The 15,451-nt window shown below is 45.2% G+C and overlaps 2 protein-coding genes across 2 annotated transcripts; both read right to left on the bottom strand.

Moving 5' to 3' along the window:
• Positions 1 to 1,607: 1,607 nt before the first annotated feature.
• Positions 1,608 to 4,950, bottom strand: LOC119298747 (GTP-binding protein BRASSINAZOLE INSENSITIVE PALE GREEN 2, chloroplastic-like). Its single transcript, XM_037576036.1, has 3 exons — positions 3,404 to 4,950; positions 2,662 to 2,829; positions 1,608 to 2,198 (listed from the first exon to the last, which is right to left on the bottom strand). The coding sequence occupies exons 1-3, from the start codon at positions 4,916 to 4,918 to the stop codon at positions 1,824 to 1,826; spliced, it is 2,058 nt and encodes a 685-aa protein (XP_037431933.1). The 5' UTR covers positions 4,919 to 4,950; the 3' UTR covers positions 1,608 to 1,823.
• A 2,551-nt stretch (positions 4,951 to 7,501) lies between these two features.
• On the bottom strand, positions 7,502 to 10,916 carry LOC119297269 (obtusifoliol 14-alpha demethylase-like). Its single transcript, XM_037575127.1, has 2 exons — positions 10,449 to 10,916; positions 7,502 to 8,500 (listed from the first exon to the last, which is right to left on the bottom strand). Exons 1-2 carry the CDS (start codon positions 10,914 to 10,916, stop codon positions 7,502 to 7,504), a joined length of 1,467 nt encoding a protein of 488 aa, XP_037431024.1.
• Positions 10,917 to 15,451: the final 4,535 nt, after the last annotated feature.

The following is a 15,451-nucleotide window of genomic DNA, read 5'->3' as shown; positions in this document are numbered from 1 at the left end:
GGGGGGGTGATGCTACGGAAGTACCATCAAGATGCTGCTAGTGAGAGGCACTGTGCCAAATTATGTTTTTGGTTGAAGGAGAGACAAACGTAATGTGCCATGGCGAAGGGGGCGACGCCTCTGCAAAAAATTGACCATTGGGGCGGGCAGGGCGGATGCCCTAGCTCTGGCGGCGGTACAGGTTAGTGACCAGCTGGCGCTGCACCGTCGCGCAAAAACAAAACTTAAGTTCTAATAGGTTTAGGACCGAGCCTTGGCGTGGCCTCTTTTGTGATTTCGGAACTATGGAGGACACATATTTCCATTTGTTCGTTGTGTTGTTTTCTAGAGAGATGGGAAAAAAGAGTAATGGATGTGAGTGTGACCAAGGGGTATCATATCATGCATGGAAAAAGGGAAGAGATTTTCAGGCCAATACGGGGCTCCCTCGGCGGCGAATCGGGTGGATTGGAGGGGGGGAGGGTTAGGGTTTGATACCTTGCGGGACGGCGTTGAGTAGCTCGTCATGGCACGTTCGGGTTCATGAAGAGGAAGGGGAAGGGAAAGAGGAGAGAAGAGGAGGCAGCGGAGGACAAGGGCGGCTATTCATTCTATTTTCCTTTGGGTTGGTTTGTGTTGGATGCTTCCTCTCTTGTTCTATTTTCATTAACGAACTTATCTTTTTAAAAGTTCCTTCTTCTTATAAGTACCTACATCCCTCTCTTTTTTTAAAGATCAAAACACTATTTTATAAAGAAGAAAAATTCAAAGGTGTACTTTGGGGGTGGGATGGGGGTAATACTTTGAAGGTAGGCGCTTATCAATGGGAGGCAATATGGCAATTTTCACTTTAAAGTGAGAGATATGGCAATTTTCACTTTAAAGTGAGAGAGATATGGCAATTTTCACTTTAAAGCCAGAGAGATATCTTATGTGGCGTAGCGAAGGGGACGACGACTCGGCGAAAGCCCCTCATGGCATATGGTGAAGAAGGGACGGCTGGCGACCTGACGTTACATCGCGATGCACATACACGTCGTGGCGGACCCACCATTGGGCGCAAGTTCTCTGGCGGCGGTGTAGGGTGCTCGCTTACCCACCGATAGGCGGGGCCATCACTCATCATTCGTCGCCCCGACAAACCTTAGTTTCTGGTCCGCCACTGTATATGCGGTAAGTCGGTAACGGGTTTTAGGACCGAGCTTTGGCCTGGCCTTTTTTCGTGATTTCGGAATTATGGAGACAACATATTTCCATGTGTTCAGTGTGCTGCTTTCTATAGAAGAAGAAAAAAAAGATCTATGACATGTGTGAGTGTGACCATGGGCATCATATCCTGCATGGGCACTACTGAACCCAGGAGGCCTTGTACCAATCAATGATCACATCACACCACCTGATAGAGAAAGAAAGGAACATTGTGCTGAATCCAACAAGGCTTGCACTGACTGTAATTGGAATGGACACCTGGAACTGCAATCTTTGTGATTGTGTGATCACACAAGCAACAGCTGAAACAGAACCAGTCCTAACTGAAAGCACTGTTAGCACATCAGGATGAGGCCATGGAGTCAACGTCAGGGAACAAGAAGCACCAACGACCCAACTGTGTATGTATTGTATTGTGTGCAAGGGGGGCAGAATGGCATCTCCTTCCTCTCAATTATCAATGGCCTTTCTCAGTTTTTCTACATTCCTCTTGGGTGCACCACACATCATCACATCACAACTCACAATGGAACATGAGCCATTTGCTGGAGCACTGCTCCCAGACAACAGCTATTCCCCACTCACTCCTATCTAACATTTCTCATACAAGGCTTTCACTACTGTCACCTCAACAGTCACTCTGCGCTTTCGTCGTCGGAAAGGTCGTCATCGTCGTAGTCGTCGTCATCGCTCTGCTGTTGGGCATTCAATCTCTCGTTCTTCTTCCTGGTCTCCTCGCCTATGGCGTTCGCGATGGCGATGGGCAGCAAGAACCCGGGCCTCTCGAGGAACTTGGCACGGTGGAGGATCATCGCGTCGCGCTGCGTCACGTCGATGCCGTCGAAAGTGTGCACGGCGACGGTGGCGTTGCCTTTCAGGCCCAGCGAGTACCAGCCTAGACCTGAGACCGCGATGTCCGTGCTGTTCACGTCCCAGCTGACCCCGGACACGTCGATCCGCCTCTCTGTCCACTGGCCCAGTTCGGTCGCTCGCTCTGCCGCAACTGGTGGCTGCACAATTACAGTGTATCATAAATCAGTATTATGACGGATATAGAAATGCAAAAAAAAGTATGTTTTTTCATGGTTATATTATGGATTGTATACTCCAGCTGCATATGCACTGAACAGCAAAAGCAGGTAGCAGGGCTCATTATTGTCTTGAAAATTGACAGCTTTCAGTGTATAATAGGAGTTCACCCTATAGATTTAATACACCATTAGTAGCCTATGACATATGACAACCATAGCAAATTGATGGCGAACACCTGAACAAATCTATGCAGTCCTTTGATTAAAGCAGACGAACAAATTAAACAGCGAGTTTGTTTATTCAAATAGCATATCACATGCAGAGTTGTTCCATAAAGCAACCTTACTTCCAAATCATCTTTATTCAGTCCTTTGATTAAACAGAATCTAACTAATTTATCCTTAGAAGCAACATTAAGCAGATTGGAAATTGAAGTCTCACCTGAAGTCTGATGCCAACATGCTTGGCCCGCAGTTCTTCAGCATTTTCAGTTTTTCCAAGATGAAGGGAAATATTGGCAGATGCCCAAACAGTCACATATATAGTTTGAACTGAAGCTTCTAGTACATCCAGGCGTGTTAACCCACCAATGTGGACAGATTGTCCAGCCTGCAACAGTTCGCAACATTTGAGTCAAACTTAACCTCGTGGATTCCGATACAACATAGAACAATATGTTTGTAATTCAGAGTTAAGGAGCTTCAGGGGTGCTATTAAATCACTTAACCTTTCAAGGGACTAGAGTTGCCCAAGTGTATTCAGTGTATAAGGTCCTTCAAGAGTAAAGTCATAACTAGGCATGCAGGGGTTACTGGTTAAAATCATCCAAGTGCCTTTTCATTTCTGTTTAATTATAACAGCCAGCTATAAATCCACAATATCGTCAAGTTCACCGAAGTTCGTTTCAACTTCTATGTGACAGAGTGTTAGACTTTTAGCATTGTCGGTATTTTACAATGCTACCAATATCTATATATCTTGACCACGTACCTCTAGGTGAAGACTGCTAATTAAAACACAACTAGAATGCTGACATGAAAATAGACTGAAGAAACTAGCCATTTCTAGTTACGGACCCAGTAGTTATGCATTTGTATTTAGCGGCTACTACAAAACAATAAAGGTCAGCCACTCCATCTGAAATAAACAGAACTAGGGCAAAGTTAACAGACTACAAATTTACCTTCACCCTGAAGGTCCGCGGCCGAAGTTCCTTCCTGATTTCAACCATCTTCCGTTCCTCGGTGTTTAACCTCATTGACATAATATACGGATGCAGCAAGCCAGGAGTGTCATACATCTTAGCCTTTGCAGGCAAAACGCCCGTCATCCTCAATATGCCCAATGTAGTTCCCGGAACGGCTGCTTCTGTCAGTCTTTTGATCTTAACACCTTGCTTCTTTGCAAATGCATTGATCAGTGTCGATTTCCCAGCATTCTGCGCACCGATCACCCACACGTTGCTGCGAGGCCCCGCTAAATCCTTGACATATGAGATCAAGTTCCTCACTGACAAATCCTTGTGGACGCTGACGAGGTACACGGCATCGAGCTTCGGAGCTCCGAAAGCCTTAGCTCGGCCTCGCACCCATTTCTCCAGCCTCACTCCCATCTGCTCCCATGGCAGCAGATCCACCTTGGTGCCGACAAGGACGAGCCTCGGCGTCTCGCTCAATTTGGAGTTGCCCCTCCCCTCGAGCGCCCTGAACAGCGACTTGGCCGCCCTCTTGGGGAATGACCCGTCGAAGTCGGCGCAGTCCACCACCATGACGATGACCGGCGTGCCGGCCGACCGCTTCATCAGGCGCGACGAAATGAAGCGGTCAAAGTCGAAGTCTGGGATGAGGTTGTCGGCCCTGTCGTTCTTGACGTGCCCGTAGTTCCTCAGCGAGTGGCACCGGGCGCACACCACGGCGGAGTCCTCCCTGGCCTCGGCCTGCTTGGCCTCCCTCGCCCGCCGCTTCCGCTCCGCCTTGGACAGCTTCTCCTTCCTCATCCTCTCCAGGGTCTCCTCCGTGATGCTCCCGTACCCGACCCCCGGCGGCGTGAACCCGTCCAGCTCTTTGCTCCATTTCTCCTCCTCGTCCTCCTCCATCCCGTCGTCCCACTCCGAGTCCCAGCCGCTCTCGCCGTCCATGCCGGCCTCCGTCTCTCCGCCACCGTCCTCCTCCTCGTCCTCTTCGTCTTCTTCTTCGAGGGACTCGAGAAATCCGGTGTCCAGGCCGTCCAGTTCGGCGGCGAGATCGGACTCCGACGGCAAGCCGTCGTCCTCCTCCTCGTCCCCGACGAACCCCTCCGGAGAGTCGGATTCTTCTTCCCCCAATTCGTCCTGCGGGGGGCGGCGGGAGGGGCTGGTGAAGAAGCCGGGGAGGTCGGGGTCGTCGTCCTGCATGAACACCCCGCACCCGGGGCACACGGCGCGGCGGGCGTCCTCGTCCCTGCCCTCGCTGATGACCTGCCCTGGGTTCGGCGGCCTGGCGGCGCGCCTGCCGGTGGTGGTGGTGGATACGGCGGCAGCGACAGCCCGGAGGGGGGAAGAAAGGCCGCGGCTTTGGGGTGGTGGCGAGAGGAAGGAGGGGACCCGGAGGCGGAGGCGGAGAGGCGGGGTTGTGTGGAGGAGGAGGCCGACGGGGAGGCGCGCTGGCGCCGCCGCCGCCGCCGCGGCGGCCGGGGTCGGGAGCGGCATGGGTTTAGCCATTGCGAGCGAGGGGATAACGCCACTGTGTTGCTTATTTATTTATCTTTTTTTTCTGAGCAAGACTGCATTGGATAATATTTTAAAAAAATTGCATTTTACAGAGACTTGTAAGAAACTAGTCCCTGCATTTTACGTATAGCACCCTAGATCATAGATCAAGATTGCAATTTGGCCCCTACATTGCATTTTACGCATAGGACCCTAGATCATAAATCTTGTCGGCGCTCATGCAAACATCGAGACCAAAAACACACACATGTGAATACATGAGCACGAAATTAGCGAGAGGCACCGTATCACGCCTTGTAATTTTTCTTACTAACAGGGTAGAACTCAAATATTTGTTCATTGCAGTAATTTGTAGTGAGTAGACTATAACCATTGTTTTATGTGTTCTTATCTTATGGTGGACTTGTAACATGTTGAAGTCTGCCTTGCATACATCTATTGGCAATTTACAATTTGAAATGTCTAATAAGTCTCCATGCACCTCTTCATATAATTTACATTTGAAATGTCCTTTTTTGCATTAGAAATTTCCAATATGTTCATTTTCGATCATGACAGTACAAAGAATACCAGAGACAATAAAAATTACAACCATATCCGTGGACCACCTAGTGACTACAAGCACTAGAGCGACCCGAAGGCGCGCCGCCGTCATCGCCCTTCCCTCACTGGAGTCGGGCAAACCTTGTTGTAGTAGACAGTTAGAAAGTTGTCGTGCTAAGGCCCCATAGAACCAACGCACTAGAAGAGCAACCATCGCTAGTAAAGAAAGTCATAGATCGAAAGCATCAAACCTGTAAACACATCCAAACGAAGACCAGATCCATCGAAGGCCAACACCAACTAAATTCCACGAGATACGACGAAGAGACACATCCACACTCCCTCCGACGAAGGTAGATGCACCATAAGGACATTGATAGAACGTGGGGGGCATTATTCCTACCAAGGGACATCGTCGCCGCCACACAGCCCCAGCCAAGATGTTGAACCTAAACAAGAACGAGAACGGAGTCCCTCCCGCCGGGGGAGGAGGGTGGGGTGGGGGCAGATACTCCGCACCTCCATGGCCCAAAAGCCATTGGAGATGGGCCGGACCAGCAGCAGCGCCGACTGGAGGAGGAGGAAGACTTAACTTGGTTGCATGTATTGATTGACTAAGAAAGGCTTATAAGGCCAATTGCAACTTGGAATAACATAAATCAATTCTAACTTAATTTGGAGACAACGGGAAACCTTCTTTGGAATGAACCGTTCTGTACCCAAATTCTTACCCTAAACTAATATTAACTAGGTATAATTACTAATATTATTACTTTATCAACAACTAGTAGCACGACAGCTGGCGTATTTTATAACTTACCATTACTTTTCCTTTAGGCTCTTGGCCCAACTTGCTCAAATCTACCTCGAGAAAAGGAGATATTAGCTAAAGATAAAAGTTTCTTAGCAGATGGCTCCATATCAAATTCATTTGAAGGTAAGCAAACAACATGCCAGCGCACATACGCCTTCCACCACCAAATGTCGTGAAAGGGAACTTGCCACCAACTTTGTCATCATCTCTGCCAAGACCAAAATGCTACGGTAGCTAGCTACTAAACTAAATCTTACTGCATCAAACACTTTACCTATAGCCAACAACTACATCACCTAAGGCCATGCAACGTGTACATAGCAAACACGAAGGCCAAGCTCTAGGGCAAGAAAGCCAGCTAATTAACAAGTATATGTTTCCTTTCATGATTATCACTGCATCAACTCTTGTCCACAAATTCCCATAGCAATGTACGTAGTACCATCTAATACAAACTAGTTGTACGACTCGAAATCTTGTCGGTTCTCACGCAAACATTAGGACCAGAACACACACACATGAATACATCAGCATGAAGTTAGCCAGAGACATGTATCACACCTCATAATTTTTCTTACTAATAGGGTAGAGTCGCGGTGGCATGTCATACCCTATAATTGGCCTGTTGTTATACTCGTAACTCAAATATTTGTTCAGTGTATTTTTTTAGTGAATAGGATAGAATCATTGTTTTCTGTGTGTTTATCTTGTGGTGGACTTGCAAAGTGTGGAAATATGTCTCATACATTTATCGACAATTTATGATTTGAAATGTCTAATAAGTCTCCATGCACCTCTTCATATAGTTTACAGTTTGAAATGTCTTATAGTTAGTCTCCATGAAGTGCTTCATATAATTTATTGTTTGAGATGTCTTATAAAGTCTCCATGCACCTCTTGCAAGGTGTGGAAGTATGCCTTGCATGCATCTATTAGCAATTTATGCTTTACGAACCGTTATAGGCATCCTTGGCACAGCAACACAAGGGGAAGAGGAGAGAGAAGACGAGGTAGTGAAAATAGATTCAACTTGGATGCATGTACTAATCATCATATGAAGGCTTATAATGCCAATTTACAACTTGGAGTAAAAGAAATCAAGTCTAACTGAATTTGGAGATAGCAGGAAAACCTTCTTCGGGACGAACCTTTCCATACCCAAATTCTTACACTAAACTAACTAGGTATGATTATTAGTATTACTACTTTATCAATGGCTATAAGTGCAACAGTTGATGTCTCTTATAACTTATCATTACTTTTCCTTTAGGCTCTTGGCCCATCTTTCTCAAGTCCGCATCGGGGAAAGGAGATATTAGCTTGAGCTCAAAGTTTCTTAGTAGATGGCTCCATATCACCTTAATTTGCAGGTAAGCCAAGGCCATGCCAGGGCAAACATGCCTTCCACCACCAAATGTTGTGAAAGAGTACTCACCACCAACTTTGTCCTCCTCTCTTCCAGGACCAAACCGATTCGGATCATACACATGAGGGTCATTGTAAACGTGTGCCAACTTATTGTTGAATGCCGTAGGGATTACAACATTATGCCCTCCAGGTATGTCATATTCCTTGCCTTCTTTGGTCTGCACCTTGAATTTCTTATGTGCCTTGCGAGCTAACATTTGTGCTGGTGTATGCATCCTAATCGCCTCCTTGATGCATCTATGCAGGGTATCCATCTCTAACAAGGCATCATAGCCTATTTGGTTCTTGTACTTGCTAAGGATATGCTTTTGCTCCTCCATGGCAGCTATTAAGAACTTGGTGTTGCTCAACATAAAAGCTCCAGTCCATATACTAGTGCTAGAGCTTGGGTGTTTTCCAGCAAATATGAGGGCCATGACCATGCCGGAAATTTCTCCTTCCGTTATGGAGCGACCATCTTTATACTTGGAATCCATCAACCTCTGTAGTGCATCCTCCTCGACACGACTAGAACTCCTGCGTGACCTGATAGTTGTGGTGAATATTTCTTTCAGCCTAATGTGTGCCTTATTGCGTCGGCGGTTTGTCAGGGTTGGAAAATATGGAAACAAGTAGCTGAAAAAGTTTAAGCCGTTCTCAAGTTCATGGAACAATGAGTATACTTCTTTTAGCATCATCTCCCGAACCTCATATCCAAGTAGGCACCGACTTGAGATAAACATGAGCACCTGCTCAAGTTCATGTTTAAGATCAACTATGCCATCTTGTCCCCACTTTGCAAAGTAGGCCTGCGTAGTAGTATAAGAAAGCAATCAGTCAAGTGCAGCTCACATGCATTTCATCACTACTCTTGTCACATGCATGTATCTTCTATCCAAAACTAATGATAATGTAAAACCAGGTCCAGCACATACACCATCTTGCTAATCTAGTGTGTTGTCCTACAAAGAGTTTAGACCTATCTTCCCTAAAAATAAAGAATTTAGACTTGTCTTGTCGGCTGAGTTGACCACGTACGACCCATCATTTTATATCCTTATCTGCATCATCGTTGCTATCATATGCACATGTCCTACATGTATGCAATCTCATCACCGCCCGCGACCCCTCCTCTCGCAACCCCCGCGTCGCCTCTCCCGGTGGCGGCGGGGGAACCCTAGCCGCGCCGCCGCGGCCCCCTCCCCACCTCGTCCCACCTCCTCGCCGCCGCCTGAGGCAGCTGCCGGGCAAGCCTGGCACGCCAAGGATGGTGGCGGCGGGGTCTCGGCTGCCCTGCCTCTGCGTGGGGAGTTTCAGATCTAGAGCGGCGGCTCCTTTGGCGAGGCATGGCAAGTTCCGGCGAGCAGCCGTGCGGGCAGTGGATCTGGCGTCATGGCCGCGCGGGCGGCGGGATCCCGATGGTTGTTGGCGGCTTCTACGGCGGTTGGTGCGCATGATCTGGCGCCTCCCCTCCTCCCTTGTTTGGCGTGCGGGCCAGCCTGGTCGGGCCGCGCTTCCGTTGGTCGCCGGTTCTCTACAGGAGGCGCTGCTGGTGACGAGGACCTAGTTCGGGCAAAATCCCTAGCTGGCCATGGCCTGCCGCGCCGACGGCGACGCCTAGGGCGCCGTTCCCCTCCTTGGAGGCATTGGTATGGACTGGTCTCCTCACTTCCCCTTCCCCCAGGTTTCCCGGGCGAAAGCCCTAACTTTGTTGGGCGACGGCGGCGCTCATGGCGCCATTCCCGTCTTGAAGGCGTCGCTATGGGAACCTTGGGGTTGGGTGACGCATGTGGTTGGTGGACGACGGCGGTGGTGCGGACCTATCCTAGCATGGATCTACGTCCTTTGCTTGGAGATGGACCCGCGTAGGTGGAGGTCGTTGTTTGGCTCATGGTGGCGTCCATGGCGGAAGACCTGCCAAGGCTCGTGTAGGTGGAGGACGTCGTTTGGTGTCGTGGTGGCGTCGATGATGGAGGACCTGCCAAGGTTGACACCTCAATCTGCTCTGAAGATGGACCAGTGGAAGATGGCGGCGACGACACATGTGATGTGTCGGACCGGTTTGTGCCCCAGACCAGGTAGATGGCTCGATCGGGCCCTCCGGCTTTAGATGTTAGGCTTAGGTAAGAGGTCTGGGTATGTGGCCCGACTTGCACCCCTTCATCAAATGGATAGGAGTAGCGGCAGATGTTGCTAAGATGGTGGATTCAGGCATATTGTTGTTCTACTTTGTAAGGTACTCGAGAATAATCAATAAAATGACCGCATGCATCTCCCAGACGCAGAAGCCGGGGTCATCCTCCTTTTCTAAAAAAATGTCCTACATGTATATTGCTTTTTTCCGGGAACACATGTGGTCAAATTAAGTACAGACTTAGTTTAGGTAAGGGAATTAACGCAAGAAAACCACCTCTCGAAGAGTGTATTAATTGCAACGTACTTAGTTTAGTATAAGAAAGTCATCAGTCAGGTGCAACGTACATGCATGGTATCACTACTCTTGTCATCTATATCTTACATCTAAAACTAATGACAAATGCCAAAACCAGGTCCAGCACATACGCCATCTTGCGAAAACACATTTAGTACATGTATAGTCAACTTATGTATGTACTTAGTTTAAGGGAATTTACCCAAGCAAACTGCCTCTAGAAGATGTGTATTGGAGAATATATGAAACCAAAAAACTTAAATAGTGATATATTGAATAAAAGATAGAGGGGGTCAAAATAAAGTGAAGGGCTCTTTTAAATGTACCTCTACTTCTTGAAATATGGGATCAACGAGGCTTCGCAACTTGGATGGCTTTAGTATATCAAGCATGAGGTTTACTTGCTCACTGCGAGTTGCGGCATCTACACCATACAAAACTTCCTGGCCAAAGATGGGAACAGTAACCTCGGCAAAATTACCAAAGCTAATCTCTGACTCCAGCCCTTGGAAGAAATGAGCCGAGACATCTGGTCCAACCAACAAGGTTATCTTTGGCCCAAGCAAATTTATTGTAAATACACTGCCGTACCTTGTGTACAGATCATTGATTGTAACCCCAAAACCCTTTTTAAAAAGTGAAGGTAAGAGAGCAAGGACATTCACCACAGGTGGAAGTGGTCTTGTGGACAAATGATGGATATTGCTTTTCCATCTTGAAATCTTAGTGGCTACAACAGTTATGAAAAAGAGAGCTATGGCCAACCATGTGGTTTTAGTTGCCAGCATGTCCATGATGTCGTGTCTAATAGTTATGTAGGCAGCCAACTATGAACCCAATATGCCTGGCGCTGCAAAAACATGAACATATATTGAGGTAGTAACTTAGATATGCATGTATCTATACAATTAAATTTAGTGAGATGACAAAATTGACGCGGGTTTAATTTGTAAGGTGATTCACATTTGCTATTCAGTTTATTTCTTGGTTCTCACAATGTTAGAATGGGAAAATAACCCAAGCTTGGGCTTATCCATACAAGGCCGTGGTTTATTTCTTGCTTGATGCCATGAATAAAACGGTCGGTCGAGTGCCGTTTCTACACGTACCAATTAAGTTGGTGAATTTTTTTTCCGGTAATAAGAAACGTCGGCTAAAGGGAGAAGAATCACTCCCATAACTGTCTGTTAATTAGGTGGAAGATGAGAATTCTCCATGATTTTAATTGCGGATAGCACCCTAGCGGAGTCAGAAGCGGGTTGCCACTGCAATGCGAACTCCAGCCACTGAACTAGCGCTCCGTTCTCAGTATTCAGTCAATCTAAATAAGAGAATATATGAAACATATGTAGGTAAAGCGTAGCACATGACAGTATAGCAGTGCCAGTTTCGTTTGAGCAGAGAATTCACTCAAATTGAAAGAAGAACGCATAGGTAGTATGTGCATACCTCAATCACAAGGTCGATTCTTTTCAGGTTCCTGAACTCATCCGTCAGGTGTGTCTCAATGGAACATTGGTAGCAGGAGTACCAAGAGAGCAGCGTTATTTATAAGCTCGCAGCCCCGCGTGGCCACTAAGAAATAAGGCAGGATAGGATTAGACAATCAGAAAAATCGATCTTCAAAGTTAGATATAGGATTGCTCCTACATCCGGAAAAATGGGAAGATGGTACACGCTATGACATATAAAAGTAAAGTCAGAAAGCAAACCGAATTTATAATTGCATGGTTTGCGCGTGTTACTTAAAGTTGATGACAAGATGGTACACGCTATTTACATATATGAAAGTAAAGTCAATGACTGGATGGCAGCTAAATATAGTGCTATCACAAGCACATCCTAGTTGCCGACGATATATCGTCTTGGTATTAATATATTATCTTTATCGGAAATTTTGCGGAGGATAGGAAATTGAAAAAAAAGACATCATTTTCATCACTAAACTTCAGCTAGAGTGAAAATTTAATCTTCGAACTTTAATAGGGCACATTTCTACTCGGGCTTTCAACACATGGCAGGGAAAACAGATCTAGGATATGTTTCTTTTTCTTGTAATTTTGGATCTAATGCAAGAAAATAGACCTTGGTAAATTCAATGCATTACTTATATTTGGACTCTTTTCATAGTGTAAGAAAAAAATGAACTAACTTAACTTTTTTGGTTTCCCTAAAAAGATGCAAATCTTCTGTTACATACTAAATGCGCGATGCGGTAAAAAATGGGGAAATACACTAGAAAATCCCATGTTAATTAGAATATGCCGGCCATTAACCTGGTGGACCTTCATAAATTAAGGAATCATAGCCGTTTGATCTTTGTAGCCGAAAAATTGTAATGGGTCTCTCAGCTTAATGACCCGCATAGATACCAACTAAACATAATCCTTTAATATAAAAAACTTTTTTTCTTTCCCAAGCTACAGGCTGCATTTGAGATCAAGGACTCGATCTTCGACATACAAAATTCAGTTGGCCTCCCAATTTAAAGTCCCACATAGATCAAACTAAATGTTATTTTTGTAACAGGAAAAAACAATGGGAAGATGGTACATCATGAATCGAGGACGGCATAAATGATGTGATCAGAATTTTTTTTGGAAAGATGTTGCATCAGCCAATGCAATTTATAATAGCATGGCTTGCGGGTAATCTTTAAAAATGATGAGAAGATGGTACAAGCTATGACACATATAAGTAAGGTCCATGATTTGGTGGTAGCGAAGTATAGTGCTATCATGAGCATGTTCTTATTGCTGAGAATATATGTTCTTGATATTACTATATTTTCTTTATTGTTTTTTTAAGAGAATAAGAAATTAAAGAAAAATAATATCATGAAACTTCAGCTAGAGTGAAAATTTCATCCTTGAACTTTAATAGGGCATATTTCTTATTGGGCTTTCAACACATGGCGGGGGAAACAAATCTAGGATATACTTCTTTTCTCTTGTAATTATGGATATAATGCAAGAAAATAGACCTTGCTAAATTCAATACTTTTCTACGTTTGGATTCTTTTCATAGAGTGTAAGAAAAATTAATCTAACTTAACTTGTTTTAGTTTTCCCAGAAATATGCAAATTGAACGTGAAAAAGAAAATTGCAAAGAGTACAAGCAAGTGGAAGTAGGGGGTGTCTAAAATGCAAAAAAGAGAAGAAAAGAAAGAATTTGATTGCTAGTGGTTACGTGTAGCGACTCAATCCGAATGGATCGGAGTCTTGGTGCTTAATGTGCTAGTCCCTGGATCGGTTTGCTAGCACAGATAGCACTCGATGAAATAACAGAGTTCAATGACACATTACTACATCGATAATCCTCAAATATAGTATCTATTACATAAATATGGCTGAAGGCCATCTAAAGAAAAATATCATGGAAGCATAGAAAAATAATGAGTCCATCCAACTCGACTTGCAAAACTGAGTACAGAACAATGACCTCGCATCTTAATCCTCGTCGGACAAATCTGCAACATGATAAGTTACTGCCGTGTAGGTCAGCACATGAAATATACTGGCAAGTCACACCATAAGAGAGAATAAAAGTCCTACCTCTACATACCATTGGCTAGTGGAAGGGTCTAAGTTTAATTTTTGCATTCTACCGTTATCATAATTATTGAGATGGAGCCCCCAACTCAATCTATTCCCAAAGTTGATTTAATCGATTCATTAATTAAATGTGATGAGATCTCTCGATATTCCCACTTCTAGATTCTCAAGATGTCTATAACTGTGGATACGACTAATTGATTAGCTAAAATTCATGGAAAATTTCAGCATGACCTTTGCTGAAAATAGGACATATGGAGTACCCGAATTTGCCGGAACGGAAGTTAATCGACATTCCAGCAAACTCAAGGGCCTCTCGGGGTACCTGCAAAATCATCACGACACGATGGTCGGAGACATGACCTTTGCTGAAAATTGTTTTATGTAAAAGATGATCATGCTAGCCAGCCAGGCAGGTGGTTGTCACTCAAATTAAGCTAGGCTTAGACTGACTGAAGCATCTGTCTTCCTCCCTTTCTTTTTCTCTCTTCCTTTCACATTAACTTTACTTTCCAAATGAAATAAAAATACAATGCATAAATACGTACTAAAGCAGGTAGATAGATAGTTAGATAGATGAGCATGCTCAGTTTACAAGAATGTATATAAACAAGCAAAGAATGCATGCATGCATATCAAGCCTGCCTTGACAAATCTACCAAGCCTGCCTAAAGCATGTCTGCATGATGGGTATCACACTATCAGTTACTACCAGTTAATTACTAGTCATGCCAAATAAGATACTCCTCCTCATCATCATATAAAAAACGACCAATCAGCACATGCATCAATATGCTCCTCTCCTCTGCTATTACTTCTCTGCTGCTACAAACATAACCACAATAACAACTAGTGACCACCAACCAATAGCAGTCTCATTCACCACACAATTCAATCAGACAACACAGACATACTTCCAGGGATGGTTTGATCAGAATTAGTTAAGTTCAGTCTCAATGTTCTGAAAACATAAGAGCTCATGTCATACATATACTGGTGTGGTAAAGGAAAATATTGATAAAATAGCTCTATCTCTCAAGAGTCTAAACGGATGCATGTGAAAAAATGGCCAAGATTGCACCTTCTATCTACTCTGGCCCTAAGTCCCAATTTAGTTTTACAAGCCAAAGCATGAGAAAACAGCAGATAGAAGAAAAATCAAGCTTGTAGATTTAAAATATGGTTTGACACAAGGCATGTTTGCTTATTTCAAGATGTCGAACAACCTTCATTTGAGCCAAGGCAGATAACTTTTAAGCTATGCCACTGAAGAATAAGGACGCCAAACAGAATATAGTCAGCACCATATTATATTATGCTCCAGTGCAGCAGAAAATTTACATCAGACCAAATAGGCTCATTTTTCAAACTCCTGAGCTTGCAACTTTGCACCCCTGCCTAATAGACTAGATGTACTGATTAAACCTTACACCCTATCCATCGAGTTTCACACTGACAGAAAGAACATCACATTTATCATCAAATGCTAAGCTAACATCATTCAGGCGCTTCAATTGACAAATTTGCATAGCAGAGGAGCTCACCGTCCGGTGACGAGGCAGAGGCAGGTCGGCAGTGGCCGGTGTTGAAGAGGGGGGCATCATCGAGGAGGGTGGTGAATAGGGGGGCGTCGGCGTCTCACCTGGATGCTCTGCACGACAGGGGAGGGGGCGGCGTCCGGAGGCAGAGAAGATGGTGGGCACGGCCCTGAACTCGGGGTTGTCGGTGGAGGAGGAGATGGTGCGAGGAGCCGGCGGCGGGAGGAGTCGTCGGC

This window comes from Triticum dicoccoides, chromosome 5A, assembly GCF_002162155.2.
Source record: "Triticum dicoccoides isolate Atlit2015 ecotype Zavitan chromosome 5A, WEW_v2.0, whole genome shotgun sequence".
Lineage (NCBI taxonomy): Eukaryota > Viridiplantae > Streptophyta > Magnoliopsida > Poales > Poaceae > Triticum > Triticum dicoccoides.
Note: the sequence above shows the minus strand (reverse complement) of the source record. Positions and strands in the feature narration are given on the sequence as shown.

Excerpts from the sequence above, each read along its gene's own strand:
- LOC119298747 (XM_037576036.1), bottom strand. The coding sequence starts at position 4,918 with ATGGCTAAACCCATGCCGCTCCCGACCCCGGCCGCCGCGGCGGCGGCG. Across the intron at positions 2,830-3,403 it reads CGCGGACCTTCAGGGTGAAG|GCTGGACAATCTGTCCACAT; the intron begins GTAAATTTGTAG and ends GAACTGTTGCAG. Across the intron at positions 2,199-2,661 it reads ATGTTGGCATCAGACTTCAG|CCACCAGTTGCGGCAGAGCG; the intron begins GTGAGACTTCAA and ends GTAATTGTGCAG.
- LOC119297269 (XM_037575127.1), bottom strand. The coding sequence starts at position 10,916 with ATGGACATGCTGGCAACTAAAACCACATGGTTGGCCATAGCTCTCTTT. Across the intron at positions 8,501-10,448 it reads CCATATTTCAAGAAGTAGAG|GCCTACTTTGCAAAGTGGGG; the intron begins GTACATTTAAAA and ends ACTACTACGCAG.